The following is a 22,318-nucleotide window of genomic DNA, read 5'->3' as shown; positions in this document are numbered from 1 at the left end:
TCCCACACTGGCAAGATATGCTGTTTTAACGGTTTCGATGTGACCTATCACAGTCTTTGGATCCAGTCTAACTTTGTGTTTCGTAATATTCATCACTGGTACTGTCACTTGAACAAACCCACCAGTAGGAATCATAAGCACAGTCTCACCTTGAACTAGGCCTTCTGGAAGTTCTGAGGAGTCTTTTGGAACAAACAGTCTTTTCTGGGCTTTTCTTCCCGGTTCTACCCGGACTCCACACCTCACCCCCACCATTTGGATTGCAGGGATGATGGTTGGATGCCAGCCTATCTTGACTTCTTTTAGGTCCGTTGTATTCTGTGCTTTCTTTACTCTATGAATCACATTTTCTGCCACGGCATTGGGTATGGCAAGCGATGTGGCAATTGCATCCAGCATTAGCATCCCTGACTTGTGTTTTGTGATGACCTCAGTGATTACATTATAACCCAGAATAGGATCCCCTACCACGTTCTAATCACTGGTCACGAGCAAAGGTACCAAAAGCTCAATGGTGTTGCTGTTCTTCGTGGCCCTCAGTTGGAAAGTAATTTCCACCCAGCTTATGAAAGGGATTTCGGTCTGGTTGACAGCTTTGCTGTGGAGTTCCACTGGTCCTAAGAGTTCTTTTAGCGACCGAAGGCAGGTATGTGGCAGGTAGCACCTTCTCCATTCTTTATTTAAAAGGCTCACTTGGGCTCCTGTGTCCCACAGTGCTTTTACCAGGAGTCCATCCAGCTGGCACTGTATAAAGCACCTTTCACCGATTAGGCTGATGAGGCTATCTTTACTGACTGAGGAATCCTCCTCCCAGGAGCACATTGTTTGACCTCCGCACTGGGCATTAAGCAACTGATGCCCCTGTCTCTCTTGCAGCTGTTGTAGATGGGAACACACTTGAGGATAGTACTGATGCAGCCGTTTTACCTCATGCGCCATTCTTGGGTTTGTTGAGATTTGGATTTGCTTCCGGGGCCTCCTCCGTGTCACGGTTACCAGTCACCCCGCACTGGCAACCTCCTGTCTTTTAACCCAAATGACCGTGACCATTGGCATTCCTTGGCATAATGTCCTTCCTCACCACATCTTAGACAGTGGACACACACTGTATTCTGATTTGATGAACGGCACGCTTCAAAAGCTGGGTATCTTCTGTTTCAGAACCCACACCTGGGTCTGAGGGATACAGGTTCTGGCCTGGAACGAATCAACTTTTTCACCTCAATCAACTCGGCTTGCAGTTCTCCTATTACTTCCTCCTAGTCAGTGCTGGTGGTCCAGTCTTGATGTCTTTGGTGATTAACCCCATTCCCAATGATCTCAAGAACTTCTTCTGGACTAGTCCAGCATCAAACTTCTTTTCTGCTTCTACATTTCTGGATGCAAACAACAGTCTATTCTTCAGTTCAATTGCTCTGAACAAGCAACTTTGAGGTGATTCATTATTTTTCTGTGAGAGGTTAATGAGTCAGTGGATCAATTCTGAAGTACACTCCTCTTCTTAATAGTGCCCTTTTAAAATCATCTTCAGCTGTTGCAAGGTCAATTGACTCTTCATTTCTAGCATACTACGGAGGTTCAGTCCTGGGCTGATCGCTTTCACCATCACCTTAACGATCTCATCTGGTGGGTAGCCTTTCTGTAAGCCTGCATCGATCTGGTGCAACAAGTTCATATAAGACAGTTTCTCTTTCTGTTCACAGTCTCCAATCTGTCTCAGGATCTTGAATTCTTTTCTTATGGTGATTTGTGGTGTTAGAGAGGAATGTCTCCCTAATTTATCTAACCCGAGCAGGTTGAAGGTTCTGTCTGAGTCTATCACCCATTCAGAGGTTTTGGTCGATTCTTCCAGGGCTGTTGTTAGGGCTTTGAATTGTTCTTTCAATTCCTGTTGTTCTGTCTGCGGACATAGATTCCTGCTTTTGGCATTTGGTGCCACCCCTCCATCCTCCAACTTCAGCCTTGTTAGAAACTGTATTAGCTCCTGGAGGAACGTCCCCATGACTTCTTCGCTTCTTTCTCTCCCAGCTCATCCATTTTTGCATTAATGGAAGCTAACAGCTGCCTGCGGTTGTGTGCTTTAGAAATATGTTCTTCTGACATCTTTATATGTTCTGCTACTGTTATCAATTCTTCACAGGTTAACTGAAGAAGCAGCTCACTAATTCTGTCCATTTGTATTTCCACATCCATTGCTGCTAGTGAGTTTTCTTTAGGGCTTGTCCCCTTTAACTGGTGTAGCAGAGTTGAATTGAGGTGCGGTGCTGCTGTTTTTTCCAGACACTTTTCCTCTTCTCCCTCTACATGTTAATTCCAGCTCAGGATTCCCCGTACGGGCCACTAATGTTACATGTACGCTGCCTAAGTTCAGATAGGGGCGAGACCGGTTACATGAATTTGTTGGAATCCTGGGGGAACTGTTGCTCAGGGCGACCATAGGCTGCAGCTTCTCTCAGGCACAGGATAGATTCAATTGCTGACCAGACACATTTGACAAGAGTCCTCAAACGGTAGAACAGTAACATTTAATGAGGCACGGCAAGTACAATTTAAATGTCCCTTTGAGCAATGGGCTCCAGTAACAACAGTACAATCTCCTTCACAGCACAGTAGTACACAGTCTATCCTGTAGCACAGTACAGCACAGTTTTAATGCATACACAACCACAGGCTTTTCCTTCACAAGGAGTCAATAGTACACAGCATTCTTTATCCTGCATGGAGATGTAGGGGGGGGGGGGGTTGATGAGGGAGATGATTCCTTCCAGTCCTTATCTTCCTGCCCGATGATAGACTTCCTGAACTAACAGTGCAGGGTATCTGACCTGTGTTGAGCTTCACCCTGGACTTGAATCCTGTTCTCTTTCCTGCTCTTCTGTGAGATAAAGATCACACACGCCACTTCTCCCTTTGGCTGAAGCCAGACAGTAAACAACTTCCCAACAATCCCCCTGGGGCTCTGCTAAAACACTCCCTGTCTCCTGTGACTGTGTTATCCCTTCTAGTTGCTGGATGTTTCTGGAGCAAAACACTTCCTGTCTCCTGTGCTTGTGTTACTTATAATAGTTGCTGGATGCTTTTGAAGCAACTGCACTACTTCTGCATGTCACACTGTGCATGAGATTTCTGAAATATCATAGATGTTGCTGATACTGTAAAACGCAGCTGAAAATTTGCATTAAAAAACGCAGGAAAAAATGCAACATGTGAATATAGCCTAAACTGTGGAATAATCTGCGCCAAATATGCAACAAGTGAACTTAGCCTTGAGCTTCATTTAGACATCTGTGTTGCATGTACATGTTCTATCCATGTTTTTCAAAGATACAACACGTACCCATTATATTCTATTGGTCTGTGGACATGTCCGTTTTTTTCCGTCAGTACGGATGACAAGGGCCAGTACATGTCTATGGGTTTGGAACACGGACAGCACACGGATGGCATCACTGATGGACGCACGAACCTTACACTGATGACACACTGATCCAAATCACTGATGACACTGGTACCATTTTTTTGCATTTATGAAAAATACTAATGTATAATGAAGCCTTAAAGGGATTGTCCGGTGAACACAAGTTATCACCAAGCCACTAGATAGATGATGACTCGCTGATTGGTGAAGGTCCGACTACTGAGCCCTGCACTGATCGGCAAAACAGAGCACTTGTATTCCTGTTAGAATGGAGAGGCAGTGCGCATGTATGACTGCCGCTCCACTTATTCCCCATGGGGTTGCCAAATTCTGTGCTCTACTTTTTCTGGCAGCCCAATAGTGAATGAATGGAGCAGCTGCTGGGCATGTGCAATAAAATAAGGGTAGGAGGTGCCCATTCTACCAATCGGTGCCAGTCCCGGCACAGCATAAAGCCCAAAATGTAAATCCTACCTAGGTTGATAATCAGTCCTATGGAATATATATCACTGATTGTGTGCTGTGATATAACAGTGCATTACACCAGCTACAAACTCAGCTCTGCTACATCAGTAGTACCAGTAGTGATTTTTCTTTTACAGCTTGGATAGATGCACTTTCTGGATCGAGTCCATCTTCATAAGTGTTGTAAATTGAAATCAGGTTAATAGTTCTAAGAAATTGCATTAATATATCAATTAGTAAGTATCTTTACTCCCTTGAGTGCAAAATTACAGCCATTGTGTGAGAAAAACCATATGAAATGCAGAACGTTACAGGATGCATTCATCTCTTCCGCTTCCTTACAAAACTAATGGGCGAATATGGCTTCTGCCGGGTGTAATAAGGCTGCCACGTAATCCTGCTGCTGGGAGTGCGATCAGGGTGTGTCCTGCTCTTCTGCAGCCTGAAACGCTAATTAGGATGGTGCCGCTCTTCTGTCTTAAGCAAGTCCACATGATAAACATCTATGTCTCGCCCAGCTCCTGTCTGCAGCTCGCACTGCTTGAATTATTACCGAGGAATTAGAATTATTCATTTCAAGCGATTGAACATTCAGTTTAGGAAAATCACAAGAAATGTGTAAGTCCCTAATGCCCAAGCAACAGACAAACATGGCGGCTAGGCGCTGGCTCAAGACATCTCATTACTCGTTATGCCTTGTTGATAACACAAGCAACAAACCCAAAGGATAATTTGTGATAAGTATTGGTGTAGGACGAGGTTTCCGAGAACTAATGTATATTAACTAATGAGGCACGTGGTTCATGAATTTTTGTGCAAAATCAAAAATTCTCTTCATTTTTGTCTATTACCATTTTTTGTCGCATGTTCTGCTAAAATGTCCCAAAATTGGAACGCACATAAAGTGGCTCCGGTACTTTTTGAAAAGTTGTAATTAATGGATCGGACGCGAGCCTCTGGAAAACAAAAAACGTGCACACATTGGCAAACTTAAAGGAAAAACATAGTATAATACAATTGTTATAATATAACATATAATATAATAAAATTGTTATAATATAACATATTAATAACAATTAATTAATAGTAATTATGTATTATTAATTATTATTACTTAATAATAATTAATATATTGTTATAATTAATATAATGAAAAATAAGGCACAAATTGAAAGACGATTACCATTTTGTATCATATTTCACAGACTGTAAACTTGTTGCGCCCCTGAATAAGTAAAGTTTGCTTTTTGTACCTGTGTCGTCCACCTTCGTCTCTGACTCCACCATACCTTCAAGGGTCTGTCACTCCTAGACTCCTCAGCTTCACCCAAAACCCCTACTTGATGACATTTCATGTATATTGCTCTGAATTGTCTGAATATAAGGCTCTCCGGGAAAAAAAGTTCAGATGACTGCCATAACATTGTGTCTATATATCATGGCCAAGGCACCCCCCTTTTTGGCACCCCCTTAGGCACAACTCCTGTTTTCCCCCCCTTACCTATATCCATGTGCCACATAGACATGTTTGTAAATTCTTGAAATCTTTTTGTCTAAGGCTGGGTTTACACAAGACGACCTGTTGCCTTAAATGACCACTGATCGACTACATGTTTGCTTGATTAGACAGGAAGATTACGCTCACGATGAGCGCAGAACAATCTGTAAAAGTATCATCCAGTGTGCACGGGCTGTCATTTGTTCTCGGCAGCGTTTTGCTTGTTCGTCGGGTGATCTGCATCCTTGTTTGCAATGCATGATTATCGGGAAACGAGCATTTCTAGGAATGCTTTTTCACGATAACCATGCAGAGTAAATCCAACTTAACCCCTCTTAACATGTATATTTCTGATGCTGTTAGTTTGGATAATTGGATAAGATTAATGGAAGCAAACAGCACAAAAACGCACCCACATTGGATTCTCCTGAAGACTCTGACCATGGGAAGTTAACGATAATCTCTTTGTTTTTTCTTAGATTGTTGCTATGCATCAAGCTAGATGGTAAATAAGGGGAGCAGGATGAAAAGATGGCACAGCCAAGGCTTGTACCACCTGGACCTGACAGCTTCCGATATTTTACCAGGGAGTCTCTTAAAGCCATTGAGAAACGTATTGCAGGTGAAAAAAAGGCAAAAAATGGAAAGCAAAACAGTGGAGAATGGGTTTCAAAACCAAATAATGACTTGCAAGCTGGTAAGAAATTGCCATTTATCTATGGTGACATCCCACCTGGAGTGGTATCAGAACCCCTGGAGGATATGGACCCATACTATGCTGACCAGAAGGTAAGTGCGACTCCATGAATATATACACTAAAGTGGTGTAAGTTCTTAGCTCATGAAATAGCAAGAGAATAGAAATTGCTGTTGATGGATGGAGGTAATTGGTTTGTCTTTACAGAAATCGCTTCCTTTATAAGACATAGCAATCAGAAAACACAACAGGGAAGTCTCGGGACAAATTAGGATTCTCCACTATTTCCATGAAAGCGTAGTAATTAGTGTTGAGCGAGTATGTTCTATTAACCCTTTCGCCGAGTATGCTCGGGCCGAGCTCTGAGTATTTACAGCTGCTCGGTGATAAGGTTGAATCGCTCCCGTGTGCATGACTTGCGACTGTTTGACAGCTTTATTACATGTGAGGAATGTCTATTTCTTACACATTCCTCACATGTAATAAAGCTGCCAAACAGTCGCAAATCATGCACACGGGAGCGATTCAAACATATCACCGAGCAGCTGTAAATACTCGGAGCTCGGCCCGAGCATACTCGGACCAGAACATACTCACTCGCTCAACACTAGTCGTAATGTAATTTCATGCCCTTAATAAAAATTTGTCTGTTTAGCTTTATTTTTTATAAAATGTAAAAAACAATATTTATTGTTTACCAGAATTTAAATATAAATCTTGATATAATATTGTGGAGTTTGTAGTTTTGGGTGTTTACACACAGACAAGTTGGAAGTTTTGGAGTATAAAAGTTTTGTAACTTTATGGGTGAAGTGGCTCTCCTTAAATTAGCGCTGGCATCGCTGTCTCCGCCTTCATACGAATTGAACCTGAAGAGGAAGTCCGGGCTGCGGCTGAACTCTGACTTCCTGTTTATGTTCAATTCTTCGAAGGTGGGGACAGTGACACCAGGCCTGATTGGGCACTAGGGTCACGTGTCACAACAACCGCATGAGAGCCCCTGGGAGAGCGAGTGCTGATATTACTGGAACGTTGCCAGCACGGGAGGTAAGTATAAGCTTTTTTATTTTATTTGGGCCAAACATTTAAATCAAGAAGGGGTTGTCCTAGTAGTACACAACCCCTTTAAAAAGTTTGTCCAGGACTTAAATATTGATGGCCTATCCTTTGGGCGTATTTTCGGTCTGGGTGTGATCCAACAAAACATCAAATCGCACTTGGACCAATGTTTGTCTATGGGGCTGTTCACATGTCAGATTTTTCTTCGGACAGAGTCCGTCTGTGGAAAAAAGCGCAACATGCCCAAGTTTGATCTGAGGCAAGTCAGTGAGTCTGTGGAAAATGAATTGACATGGATTGACACAATGGAGAAGATGGAGAAACTATTTTCTCCATCTTTTCCTCATCTGAGAGAATCGGACGAGACTATGCTGACACTCCGATCAAAGTCTGATCACAGTTTGATCAGAGTGTCATTTGCATAATCGACAGGATTCTCTCAGATGAGAGACTCTATGGCCATCTGCTCCAGGGTTGTCAACTTGACTTTTTATGTTTTCTGGACAGAATCACAAACAGGCAATATTTTTTATGAGCTCATTGGAAAACCATAATAAATCATTAAGTGATACATGTTCACATCCCATAATTTTGATGTGAAGACATCAGCTACATTCACTGTAAACTGTAAAAAGATGATAATTACAAACAGTATAATCTGTATGAGTTTCTTCAGCTTGAAAAAAATCATGTACGGCTTAAATTCATTTTACGGACAGGATAAAAAAATGTCTGATTTTTACGGACTGTCTTGGAATTTCTGGATGGTTGACAACCCAGGTCTGCACATGCCCTATGGGTAGACCATTAATATCAGATTAGTGCGGGTCTCACATCTGGCACCCATGATCATCTGTTTGCAGCTGAGTTGTGGCCGTTCTTGGGTAAAGACGCTAAGCACCAATGGAAGTGAATGGGAATGGAGAATGGCCACTGCACAGTGTAAAGAGCCATAGTTTTCTGGCTATGTATATTGTGTACATCTTGTCGCAGTTGAATGGTGTAGATGCCAGATGTTAGACTCCCACCGGTTTGATATCCTGAGGATACCCCATCAATCTATAAGGCCTGGATAACCCTTTTAAGGAGACTAGCTGTACATGGAATCTGTTTCTCAATGCTCTGTGGGAAAAAAAGGATGCAAATTATCTCTCGCCCAGAATGAAGGAAGACTATTCAGCTTTCTTCTGTTCTGGGAGATAACCACTTTAAAAAATGTGTGTCTCAAAGAACAACCAGCAACATATTGATGCCCTATTGAACAAAACAACCTTACATTCCCATGAAACTGACGGGCACAATTGAGCCTACAAATTAGCTTCTTACAGAGGAGGTCAAGATCGTAGTGCAACACCCCTTCTTAGCATGTAAGTCTTCCTACGCCAAGTTGGCACTCTCCACAGTGAGAAACATTAATCCTTAGACTTCCTGTCAGAGATTTCTCACCCAGCCTTATCCTTTCTTCTTCTTTGCACTGATGAAGGGCAAACACCCTGAAACCTGTGTCAGCTAATTGATTGTCTGGTTTGGCTTCTTATCTTAAGCCATATGGCAAGGCTCGTTAAATGATCGTTATTGACTTTTAGAATTGCTACTGCCAATAGGTAGCACTAGAGTTCCTGTACTCTTCCTTTCTAAAGAGGCTATTTGCATATTTAAATTAGCATGAATATAATCTCAATACGCCAACTTGGCGCTCTCCACCAGGAGAGACTTTACTTCTTACAACACCAACATGGTGACACGTCTTGACTCTTTACTATTCAAAGGCTACAAAGAGTCTCTTTTATGTCCTACAGTAATTTTAACCAAGAATAGTCAAGTGATAGATATAAAAATAATGATGGATAGCAAAGATAGGCAGATCGATTCGCAGGGCAGCAGTCCAGCTTCCAGGTCAGTGGTACTTGGCAGCTAGACGTGAGGCCTGCAAATCTCTTACCTTCCAGAATATCCAGCGCAACATTTGATTTGACATGGCTGATGCAACATTATCTGGGCTGGAGTCCCACAAATCGATTGCTCATCTCTAATGGGAAGTGTTAGCGATGGACATTTCGACCTAGTGATGGGTGAAGTTTCTTGTAGGAAATGTAGCACCAATTGAGAGGATGAGGAAGCAGCAGCCAAACATTAAAATGCGATCCATGCTTTCTATAAAGTTTTATGATGCCTTATTTACGATGCCTAAAAATTGCAAAAACGTATATTTTTTCTGTTTTAGACTTTTATAGTATTGAATAAAGGGAAGGCAATCTCCCGCTTCAGTGCCACGTCTGCCTTGTACATTCTGTCACCTTTCAACCCTATCCGTAAAGCAGCTATAAAGATTTTGGTGCACTCATATCCTTTTTTTCAAATAACCTGTTATTTATTTGCATTAAAGGGAACCCGTCATCAAGATTTACCCCTAGAAGGTATTAAGAGAACTTTCTCAGCCTCCTACTATTCTCTTTAATGATGCTTGCATTTGCCTTAAACCCCTAATGTATATGTTTAAAAATTAAATTTAATTGTCCCTGCTCTCCCCTCTTACACTAACGGGACTAGTCCAGGACTGGGGAAGCACACCCACGTGCGGGGAGAGCAGGGAGGTGGAGAATAGGCACAGCTTTCCCCCTCCTCCCTGCTCTCCTTGCACACGCCATGATGTCAGTTACACTGCTGTGGCTGTGCTTCCGCCGCACAGTAGCATTGATTGACAGCCGTCCCGGACTAGTCCTGTGACCACAGGCAGGGAGACAGGGACAATTAAACTTAGTTTTTAAACACATACAGTAAGCTTTTAAGTCAAATGCAAACATTATTAAAGAAGGTATTAGGAGGCTGAGAAAGAGTTCCTAATACCTCTAGGGGTAAATCCTGATGACAGGTTCACTTTAAGATATAAATACTTGTATTACCTTCATATCTGACATGTACTATTCTATTCTGATGGTTTTTTTTTACAAACCAGCAAAGCAAACCTTTCATCGACCAAGGATTGTAATCAGTCGAGCTGCTGGGCTCTGAAAACCCCCGAGGTACTATAGGGCACAAAATGCATCTGAATGTGATGATTGATATGAGAAAGATAGATAGATGATAGATAGATAGATAATAGATAGATATAGATGGATAGATAGATAGATAATAGATAGATATAGTTGGATAGATAGATAGATAGATAGATAGATAGATAGATAGATAGATAGATAGATAGATAGATAGATAGATAGAGCTAGATGGATGGATAGATAGACAGAGATATGGATAGATAATAGATAGAGGGATAGATGCAGTAGATATATAATAGATACTGTAGATATATATATAGAAGATAGATAATAGATAGATATTGTCACGGGTGTGTCAGATATGACAGACAGTCGTCCTGCAGTTGGTTGCAGAAGTTCTCTTCTTTTGGCATTACAGACACCTGCTCAGCTGTTTCACTCTAGGACCCAGCGGCTACCACCTTCCTGCTTTAATTGACACCCTGACCTGGATGTTTCACTTAGCAGCAGGAAGGTGCCAGTGATAATGTCACGCACTGTGTAGGAAAGACTAAGTGCAACACAAAGGGAAGAGGGGAAGGGAGCCCAGACTCTAGGGAAAGGGAGGAGTGAAGCCCTCCTAGGCTTCCTAGGCTAATCTGATATATCCCTGTCTCTTTCTTCCCTACCGTCCCTATATTGGTTTTTCACCAATCGCCACACAGGAGCCTATCCCTGTATTTCCCTAGCACTTGGACCTGGATAAGGAAGCGGGGGGGTTGGCACTAGTCGATCCCCACTAACAAGTAAACACCACAAAGGAGACAAACATGAGGAAAAGTAGCTTAACTTGAGCCGACTTCAGAGAGATAACTCCAAACATCCTCCTAGCAGTCTGAAATCACTCCAAGCGTTAACAAGGAAACATGTGAATATCACCGCCACCTTCCTGCTGCAAAGTGAAACTATTTAAACACCCAGGCCAGGGTGTCAATTAGAGCAGGAAGGAGGTAGCCACTGGGTCCTAGAGTGAAACAGCTAAGAAGGTGTCTATAATGCCAATGACTATGATAGATAGATAGATAGATAGATAGATAGATAGATAGATAGATAGATAGATAGATAGATAGATAGATAGATAGATAGCAGTGGCATAGAGTGGGTTACCAGCACCTGGGGCAAGTATTCTGTGTCCCCAAAACCATGAACCATTAGCACTCCCCTTTTATAAAAAAAATAAAAAGTTATACATTCGTATATATTTTTTTGCATTTCTTTTTACATTTTGTATTATCTTAACCCTATCCCTAACACTAAACATAAACCTAGCCCTAATCAAATCCCTAGCCCTAACTCTAAATCTAAACCTAAATGAATTCCTAACCCTTACCTTAGTTACAGTTAGAAAAAGTATCAAATTAAAAATATAAAAGCAGCTCTTAAATGAATAAAGACAGTTTTGTATTATGTGAAAAGCTCTTGATTCAACACTGTCTTCATTATGTGCTTATCTTCTGTCTTCTGTGTTGCTGCTTATGCAAAGCGCTGCATTGAAGATGAGTTTGTCATTGGCTGCTGCCCTCTGCATAGGCAGCTACCTCACTTCACTATACTGAACTTATTTATTTTGGTCATTGCCCATGCAGAGCGCAGCAGCCAATATAAACTCATCTCCATTGCTGCGCTCTGCATAAGCAGCTGCAGGTGGATAACTAGATGGATAGCTAGGCTTTCCGCCATCCAGTGCAATGGTTTTGTTTATGACTTAGCCTTGCATCTTAATACCCTGGCAAAAGCATAGTTTTCTTGTTGGCACCACCCCTGACACACAGGTCACATGCCACATTTCGTCCCTCCCCAAGCCATTCCCCATCTCCTCCTTCCTCCAGCCATGCCCCATCCCTCTCCCCCCCAGCCATTCCCCATCGCCTCCCTCCCCCAGCCATGCCCCATCCCTTCCCTCCCCCAGCCATTCCCCATCCCCTCCCTCCACCAGCCATGCCCCATCCCTTCTCTCCCCCAAGCCATTCCCCATCGCCTCCCTTCCCCAGCCATTCCCCATACCTTCCCTCCCCCAGCCATGCCCCATCCCCTCCCTTCCCCAGCCATGCCCCATCCCCTCCTTCCCCCAGCCTTGCCCCATCCCCTCCCCCAGCCATGCCCCATCCCCACCCTCCCCCTGCCTTACCCCATCCCCTCCCCCAGCCATGCCCCATCCTCTCCCTCCCCCAGCCATGCCCCATCCTCTCCCTCCACCATCCATGCCCCATCCCCTCCTTCCCCCGGCCTTGCCCAATGCCTTCCCTCCTCCGGCCATGCCCCATCCTCTCCCTCCCCCAGCCATGCCCGATCCTCTCCCTCCACCATCCATGCCCCATCCCCTCCTTCCCCCGGCCTTGCCCAATTCCTTCCCTCCTCCGGCCATGCCCCATCCCCTCCCTCCCCCAGGCATGCCCTATCCCCTCCCTCCCCCAGCCATGCCCCTATGGTAGGAGGATCAGTCTACAGAAAACTATGAGCTGAGGAGTTCTGATTTTATTTCTCATCTCTTTGTGTTGTTTGTATCAATGGGCATCTTGCAGTACATTCAGCACGTTACTCATTTAAATGCACATGTAAAACACAGTAGAATTTTTTTTTCCTTTTCCGTAAATGACAGAACTCACATTGCGGCCATCATACAATTTAATCTGTTGGTGTTCCATAAATTTAATTTCCTTTCTTTCATGCACATTTCTCTATCGCAGTTCTATTCAATGTTTAGTGAGTCACTATTTGGTTTAATGTCTGCCACAAAAGCTGTTCCATATTTTTTTTCAATAGGCAGTTTTGTTTTACCTGTACATTTTCTGGAAATGGAAAAAAAAAAACCTTTAAAGAAAGCTGATATTTAACTCTCTAGGATAGCAATCTTTTGTGCCGTAATCAAGAAATGTCATTGCATTATAACCGCAGTGTTGGAACTATTGATTCTCCATATTTATGTTGCTTTTGACAATAATATAATACAATATATTAATGTTTACCTTCCTTGACACGGATTACATTATTTAACATGTTCATCATGTGCACTATTCTCACCAACTGTGTGTTCATGACCCTGAGTAGCCCCCCGGACTGGACCAAGAATGTAGAGTAAGTATTTGCTAAAAATAAGACAGGTCGTTCTTAATTAAATATTTGCAAATTGATAGATTCTATGTGATCAATCTCAGAGGACATGTTTTTTCTATAAGTTTCTGATAACAGAATGGGGTAAATATATCAAAAGCTTGTAAAGGGAGTAATTGTTAATGGAAACCAATATGATTACTACTTTACAGAGGTTTTCCAATTTCAGAAAACCCTGTCTCCTGGCTTAAGTTTGTTTTTAAAAACCAAACTGCGCTTTACTCACCTTCCCCAGGTCCAACACAGTCTCTTCTGCTACTCCCGATGCCTGTTATTGGCCCTGATTTCACATCAACAGCGATGCAGCCAATAAGTGAGCTCAGCGGCTTTGCCCGAGTTGACGGCATAAAGCGCTTTTAACTGCTCTGCTCACTGATTGGCTGCAGTGATGTTGACATAATATCAGCGCTGCAAACAATGACAGATACCAGGAGCAGCGACCGAGAAAGTACTAAACCCGGGGAGGGTGAGTAAAGAACAGTCTGTTTTCTTTTAAAAATGTAAAACCCCTTTAAAGACATGGCTATACAGCGGACGAGGTGTGCCCACTTTTTAAAGGGGTTTTCCACAAATAAAACAATTTTAAATACGTGTGTCCACGCCACCCTATGCAACTTTGTATATTTCATCCCATCAATATTTCTAATCGCTGTTGATATTTTCTGATCTCTGGCCTGTGACCCCCTCCAGCTCATTGCAGTTCCTCTGCCTAATTAAGTAGTCACGGCTCACGTGTTCAATAAATGGCTGATGATCAGAGGCATGAAGGGAAGTGAGTCCTACAGAGTGGAGAATAGAATTTCTACAGCATTTGGCAATTTAGACAGGTTTTAAATTATAAAATTACTCTGGGTTGCATGAAGACATGTTTTTAAAATAAAATATTATTCTTGGAAAACCCCTTCAAAGGATATGAGAGGAAGAATCTGACTTCCACCTCCAAACACAAGGAGCTTCTGCCACAGACACATTATTGGACTGTAAAGGACCCGTATACTGTTCTTGCACAGGGACTCTCTTCTGTCTGTGACTGCCCCTGTAATGTATACCAAGTTAATTCTTCTCTTTTCCATTAGGTCTATGACATCACGTGATTAAAACTGACTAGCTGAATCCTTCTACGCTCTATGTAGAAACAGGAAGTCTCTTTTCCCTGCATGAGTCATCATTAGAACTACAATTCTACATCACTGAATGTCCCTGGCATGGGAGGGCGGGTGGGAGGAGCTGAGTAGCTGGGTTAGGAGTTGAAGAGGAGGTAGAGCTGGGCTGCCAGGGACTTTGCGGTGATGTAGAATTGTAAATCTAATGATGACTCATGGAGGGAAAAGAGACCTCCTGTTTCTACTTAGAGCATAGAAGGATTCAGCTACTCTGTTTTTAATCATGTGATGTCATAGACCTGATGGAAAAGAGAAGAATTAGCTAGGTAGAAAGGCAACATGAGAAATTGGAATTACACAATTCTGTATAATACGATGACTGCAATATATTAAGACAGGTTAAAAACTTTGATGATAGTGCTTCTTTAATGACCATTCGTTATGGCTTTTATGACAAATTTCTCATAGTTTAGGCAGAATTTTGTGGGAAATAAATGTGTTACTTATTGGCATCTTTATACATGCACAAAAAAACAAAAGCCAATGTGTAATAAATTTATTTGGCATTTTTGTCAAGCCAAACAAAACTCGATAAATTCACTATAATTTATACTAGAATTTGGCATACATTATGTAAGAAAATTTCTCGATTTCTGATTCTGGTGCACATGCTGGCCACAAGATGTGCCAATTTTAAGGACATTTATTTCTTACACCATCTGATTTTTTTTTATCAAGACTGGTGTTGGAAATGCCAATCTTGATGATTTGGCCTCTAAATGTTCCTAGTACAGAGGAGAAGCAGATGAAGAGTACACATACCTGCAGGAGCTGACTACATACAGTTTATTTGTAGTCTGTAACCATGGAGACACACAACTTGGTATAAGAGCTGTATACAGTAAAGAAGGATTAGGATTTTTGTAAATTACAGGCATGGCTAAGTTCATGAAAACAGAAAATGGAATGTAATATGTGATGCCACACAATGGACACTAACGACACCCAACAGATTCCACTGATTTGTAATGGTGTCCTTCAGGTTCCACCCTGGTGTACGCCATTTTTCACACATTTAAACAAAGCAGAACTGGGTCACTTATATTTTAAATGAATACTATTGATACCAATTGCCTTTTTGTGTAGCTTTGCATAACAGTTACAGCTGAATTTGCTAATTAGATGGGTTGAAAAGTCAAACTTTCAAAACCCAACCCAACAGATTTCTTCATCAGCCGATCAGCCGTGATATCGAGGAGTCCAAGGTTCGTCCCTGCTCAGCTACAAGTAGATTATATTAATATAAAAATTTTGTAAGTGCTTCATTTATCACAGCAATGTAGCATTAAACTGCAGTAATTGCCATTTCTAAGTGGTTACAAAAAAAACAATCCCATCATTTAAAAATGAGGGAGAAAGACAGCGTTGTAACAGGAAGTAGTATCTGTAATAGCGGACAGATTAACCTTTATCATTACTGGGTTTTATTATTATTATTAGTCTTTTTCTTTCAGATACACATTCACTGGGATTTATACATTAGAATCATTGATTAAAATTCTTGCAAGGGGTTTCTGTATCGATAAATTCACTTTTCTTCGTGATCCCTGGAACTGGCTTGACTTTACTGTCATCTTGATGGCGTGAGTATAATTTTTGTCACATAATATATAACAATGTATTATAAGCATGGCTTTTATGCAATCATGCATCATCCAATATACCAGTATGTTCAATATTGGATATTAATGTTAATAACATATACAGGGAACTTAAAGACAAAAAGAAGAGTAATTTTTTGTTTAATGCCCGATGCTCTGAATCTGTTGTTTTTCATTAGTTCCTTTCCCTATCCATCCCTGAGATATGGCCTCTTCTTCCCCAATTGTGATATAATCTTTTTAAGCCAAGAGAGCATGGCCGTCAGCTCCATAGATATAATTAATGGAGTGGAGACTGAGAATGGGAGCCTCCGCTCCATTTAGGATGAGGCTGTAGAGTGTCATTCTCATTGTTCCAAAGCCCTGATCTTGGTTTTTCCCAGTGATCAGCAAATCATCACTTATCCTTTACATAGGGAATGTCTTGATTTTTGGGGAATAACATTTTAAAGGTCTATAATGTATCACTAAGGGCGTCCACTTGTCTACACATGCAAAAAAAACTTTCCTGATTATCACAAATGTCCCCCTACATAGACTTAATCTCCACATTATTTCAATCATGTAGCTACCACCAAGAGGTGGCACAGGTGATACAGGCTCTCTATCAGAGGAAGAGAAGCTATTTGCATTTACTTCCATAGACCACTGCCAATAGGACTCTCTTTAAAGAGGTTTTCCCATGAAAAAAGTACATTTTAATCAATAGATCTTGGAATAATAATAAGTTTCACAATTGTTTGAGTTAAAAAATGGTCCTATGTTGAGATAATCTTATAAATGTTCCCCTGTTATTTACAAATGTTACTTATAAATTTTAGATATACACTGGAGCTTCTATGTCTATGACTTGATTTATGATGATGACAGAGTGCTGGAGATGGGGCAGAAACACTTAATCCTGTGATAAAACAGGCAGAGAAAATGTGTTATTTCAGAAAGCAGAAGCTGTGAGCCCATGTTGTTTTGTCTGTATACTTCTCATAAGTGACTTATGCTATTGTAGCACCCTGAGGATTCGGCTGCTACAGGGGTATTGCACCTCAACCCAGAGGTGTGATATTCCACTCCCGGGTAAGGATGGAGTGTGGAACTGAGCTCGGTAGGCTGCATGCACTACACACATCCCATTTCCGAGGAGCAGACCGACGGTACTCCCACTTAGAAATGTGCAGGTACGACCGAGTCTGTTCCTGGCTGGAGTGGGAGGGGGGTGGTACATCCCAAGTAGTGTAGGGGCAGATAGGGGGAGCAGCCTGGGTAAAGTTAGGAGCTCATTGGGTGCTGGTCACCTGAGCTCACACATAGAGGGTGTATATAAGGTGGGCACCAACTAAGAACAGGGTCAGATGCAGAGAACAAGTCAGATGCAGAGAACAAGTCAGATGCAGAGAGAAAAAGTCAGGAGCAGAGGAGAAGAAAGACCCAGAGTGAGAGAGGAGAAGAGAGAGACCCAGAGGCACAGAAAAAAAGGACTCTAAGATCCCAAACTAAATCCCCGGGTGAAGAGTCGGCACAGGGTACCGGAACCCAAGCTGGTGGGGGTAAAAACATTCCCCAGCCAGAGACCGGAGACCGTGGGCAGCGTTTGCCACGGTCACCCACCACATCCACCCCGAAGGCACACCACATGAAGGGTCAGGGAACCCAAGGCCAAGGGTGTCCCAACAGAAGGCCCGAGGGAGCTGGACCTAGGTGGATCACTGGTGGGGACGGCCAGAGAACGGGACAGAAGGAGAGCTCAGGGCCACGCTCCGGACTTATTTGGGGGTTGGCTGGATCCAGGACCTGGTGGACGCAGCACGGCTCGGGTGGTCACTCGAAGCTGGAGTGACCAGTACAACATCTGCAGTAAGTAAACACCCTTAACTGCACAACCCGACTCTGTCTTCACTGCCGTCTGCACTGCACCACCACAACCCCCATCCTCTGCACCTGTCCTCCCTGAGGCTATACCCCTCCCGTTGGGGGTTATCCCACCAGGCTGCGCACCCACCATCAGCCTCAGCGGACCCTGCTGCAGCGGCGGCCACAGTGACCGCATCACAACGGGTGGCGTAGTCGACACAAAAGAACTCTTAATAACATCTGTAGGACTGCCACATAACCCTGAGTTTGACGCCCTGGGCACGGGCCGGGTCACAGCCGCTCGGAGACTACAACCCCCCCCCATCTGATCCGGTGCCGGGTATTCCCCTCAAAAAGGAATATGTCCCAGGGGGCGCGTCACTATCTCTCCTGGACAGCAGCTGTGGTATGTCCAGACCAGGAAATAGAGCAGCTGTGCATGGTGAGACACAGCCATTACACAGTACACAGCAGGAACAGCTCAGCAAAGGAACATTTTTTAAAAACATCCAATTGTGGAACTTATTATTCCAAGATTGATTAAAATGTACTTTGTATGTGGGGCAACTCCTCAAGTGGAGCTAGTACCCTCCAGCCCACCACCTGTAAAATATTATAAAAAAAAAAAGCTTTTCTTGAAGAACTCAGTCCATACCCTAGCAGACAACATAATCCACTAATGAGATAACTAAACAAACAAGATTACGGACTGTTGATGTAAGTAAATATTAAAAATACAAAATATTTAAGTTTGGACTGTTTTTACTATTAGGCCATGTTCACACGTTCAGTATTTGGTGAGCATTTTACATCAGTATTTGTAAGCAGGAGTGAAATAATCAGACAAAAAATATAATAGAAACACGTCACCACTTCTGCATTTTTCACCGACTCCTGGTTTTCGCTTACAAATACTGATGTAAAATATTGATCAAATACTGAATGTGTGAACATGGCCTTAGAGAGAATATCTTGATTACAGTGATTTATACTGTAATATATTAAAAGGACCTGTAACCAGGTCAAAATCTGCCAGGTTTTGCTCTTATTTCATTCCTACTGCTCCCCTAAGTGTTCCATTTTTTTTTTTTGTTCCTTTTTTTTTTTTTTTATTCGCCATACAGTTTGAGAGATGTGGACATTTTAAGATTAAGTGCTGATTTTTACCAAGGGGGCGTGACTCACAGGATTCTCTGGGGGTGTGATTTCAGGCTGCTTTGCATTATTAATTTGTCAGCACCGCCCCTTTGCCAAGACCATAAAAATGTGCACTAAATAAGAACGTCTGCATCCCTGGGACCAAAGAAATCAAAAAATGGAATAGATCAGAGCAAAAACTGGCCACTTTTGAGCTGGTGACAGCTTCTCTTACATATGGAGTACATAATGTCTCGGTTTTCATATAGGTTAGAACTCTATAGTTGACTTTCTCATAAATGGGATGAGTTACTGCATAATTCTTACAGATTTCAATTAAATCTGTAACCACTATCCAATTATTCATGGCATCAGTATGGTCCCAGCCAGGCTTGGACTGACCCACAGGAGAACAGGAGAATCCTCAGGTGGGCCACCACCCTCTTATATGAGCAGTACTTGGCACAATATACTTGAATCACTATGTAGAGACAAAGGAAGCATCTTATTCATTTACAATCTACCCAGTTCATTGTTATATAAATGTGTGATTGATGATAATGTCACATTTACATGTAGCTGAAAAGTGGGGCCCTGGAGTTGGTTACTTGTGGGCCCTTAGCACCCCTGTCCAAAACTGGTCTCAGCTATCGTGAATCATGAATATTTTTTTGAAAACACAACTAATAATGAATGTATGTTCCCAATGCAATAAAGTCCTTAGTAAGTTATTAGTAATTCTAATAAATGTAATTATTACTATCGCAGGTATGTAACAGAATTTGTAAGCCTAGGCAATGTTTCAGCTCTTCGAACTTTCAGAGTATTAAGAGCTTTGAAAACTATTTCTGTAATCCCAGGTAAGAAGTAATTGGTGTGAGGTGTTAGGCCCCCTGTACATCCAACTGTTTCTGTGTGTCTGTCATTGTGTTGGTGTGTCAACTTCCCTTTTTTTTAGATACTTTTTGTTAAACTCAGCATTTAACTTATGTTTGAAAAGAATTGATGAAATTCTAAATACAATTGAGGAAAGTAACAATAAAGGAGTATTCCCAGGTTGAACATTTATAGCATATCCAAAATGTTTACCCACATCTATCTTGAAAAGGGGGCCCTGTTGCAATCCACTGTCATTGATAAATTGGACGCATATGCGCAGCTCTATTTATTCATTTGAAGGGGAGTTCCAAAATCCAAGCAGGCAATCTTTAGAACTCCGAAAGAAATGAATGCAGTTCCAAAGCACACTTCTAGATTCCATGCATCTTGTGCCGTTGCCCTATTCTAAGCCTCGGACCTGCATCTATCAGACATTTCTGGAATATCAGTTGGATATGCTCTAAACATCTGAGATGGGACAACCCCTTTAAACCCTAAAAGTTCTCCAGATAAAAGATTTTCCTCATTTAGTTGAGTGTTGAACAATTCAAATACTTTAAATACTTGTTGATCAAATCATTTGATTAAAGGGATAGGCCCACATTTTAAAAATTATTCTAAAGGATCATGCAAAAAAAAGTTTTTCAAATGGCATCATTAAAAAAAAACATCTCCTGTGTCACATATTTGATTGATGCCCCCCCCAATATTCTTAGATTCTTTTTGGGAACATCCACCCAATGTGTCTAGTGCTAGTGGTCGCACATGATGGGTAACTCAGTTCCATTTTCTCCATCTTCTCTTATACACACGGTTAAGTGATTTCTCCTATTGTGCTGATTACCAATAAGATCTGTCACAGTAAGTGAATGTTCTGAGAAGAGAATAAAATATATGTATGTAACAGCAATATATAGACATAGGAATATATACATATTTGTTTTAAATATTCCAATTTACAAAAAGGCTGTTTTTCATGATTCAAAAAATAATGTAATTTTTAGTTCTTAAATATGCAGTATAAGAGGTTTAAGCTCCATATGTCTCGGGATAGGACCTTGAATCCCCTGTGTTCCCAACATAGATGCTGCTCCTTAGAATTTCATTGATTATTATTAAGCCATGTACCACATAACAACTGGAACTAGAAAGTGAGAACTGTGGAATAATTGTGATTGCAGTGGCAATTTACTGTATATATCATTGATGAATAAAAAAAAAGTAACGAGCAACCTTAAGACTGCTGAAAGATTGTCACAATACTTATTATGACTCTCTTACCCATAATAAATATTTCATGTTCCATTCAAACTGTAATTTTCCCCACATTTGACAGTGAAATACTGATTTAGGAGAATATTTTAGCAAATATTTGCTGATATTACATATTATGGCCTCAATCAGTGGCGTAACAAGAGTCCGATGGACCCCAGTGAAAGATTTGGACTGCTGCCTCCTGCCCATCCTGGTATATACTGTATATATGAAGGCCCCATCCTGGTATATATATGTACAGTATGTATGCCCTTCATCCTGGTACATATGTTCCCCTTCCTGGCCCCATCCTGGTATACAGTGGGTATGGAAAGTATTCAGACCCCTTTAAATTTTTCACTCTTTGTTTCATTGCAGCCATTTGGTAAATTCTAAAAAGTTCATTTTTTTTTCATTAAAGTACACTCTGCACCCCATCTTGACTGAAAAAAAAACAGAAATGTAGAAATTTTTGCAAATTTATTAAAAAAGAAAAACTGAAATATCACATGGTCATAAATATTCAGACGCTTTGCTCAGTATTGAGTAGAAGCCCCCTTTTGAGCTAGTACAGCCATGAGTCTTCTTGGGAATGATGCAACAAGTTTTTCACACCTGGATTTGGGGATCCTCTGCCATTCTTCCTTGCAGATCCTCTCCAGTTCCGTCAGGTTGGATATTGAACGTTGGTGGACAGCCATTTTCAGGTCTCTCCAGAGATGCTCAATTGGGTTTAGGTCAGGGCTCTGGCTGGGCCAGTCAAGAATGGTCACAGAGTTGTTCTGAAGCCACTCCTTTGTTATTTTAGCTGTGTACTTAGGGTCATTGTCTTGTTGGAAGGTGAAACTTAAGCCAAGTCTGAGGTCCAGAGCACTCTGGAAGAGGTTTTCATCCAGGATATCTCTGCACTTGGCCGCATTCATGTTTCCTTCAATTGCAACCAGACGTCCAGTCCCTGCAGCTGAAAAACACCCCCATAGCATGATGCTGCCACCACCATGTTTCAATGTTGGGATTGTATTGGGCAGGTGTGAGCAGTGCTGGGTTTTCTCCACACATACCACTTAGAATTATCACCAAAAAGTTCTATCTTCGTCTCATCGAACCAGAGAATCTTATTTCTCATAGTCTGGGAATCCTTCACGTGTTTTTG

The 22,318-nt window shown here is 41.8% G+C and overlaps 1 protein-coding gene across 1 annotated transcript in view; it reads left to right on the top strand.

The window, feature by feature from the left end:
• The window catches only part of LOC141161753 (sodium channel protein type 2 subunit alpha-like), a 231,400-nt gene that overhangs the window by 82,503 nt on the left and 126,579 nt on the right, over nucleotides 1-22,318 (top strand). Inside the window, exons 2-6 of the mRNA XM_073647026.1 lie at nucleotides 5,861-6,170; nucleotides 9,362-9,482; nucleotides 13,160-13,247; nucleotides 15,901-16,029; nucleotides 19,801-19,892. Of these exons, the coding sequence (XP_073503127.1) occupies nucleotides 5,913-6,170; nucleotides 9,362-9,482; nucleotides 13,160-13,247; nucleotides 15,901-16,029; nucleotides 19,801-19,892 (688 nt within the window). The 5' untranslated portion in view covers nucleotides 5,861-5,912. The remainder of the gene's footprint in view (nucleotides 1-5,860; nucleotides 6,171-9,361; nucleotides 9,483-13,159; nucleotides 13,248-15,900; nucleotides 16,030-19,800; nucleotides 19,893-22,318) is intronic.

The sequence above is a fragment of the Phyllobates terribilis genome, unplaced genomic scaffold (assembly GCF_046119375.1).
Source record: "Phyllobates terribilis strain yellow unplaced genomic scaffold, ASM4611937v1 Scaffold_9__5_contigs__length_417890890, whole genome shotgun sequence".
Taxonomy (NCBI): Eukaryota; Metazoa; Chordata; class Amphibia; order Anura; family Dendrobatidae; genus Phyllobates; species Phyllobates terribilis.
The sequence above is the reverse complement of the archived record's forward strand: the minus strand, read 5'-3'. Positions and strand labels throughout refer to the sequence as shown.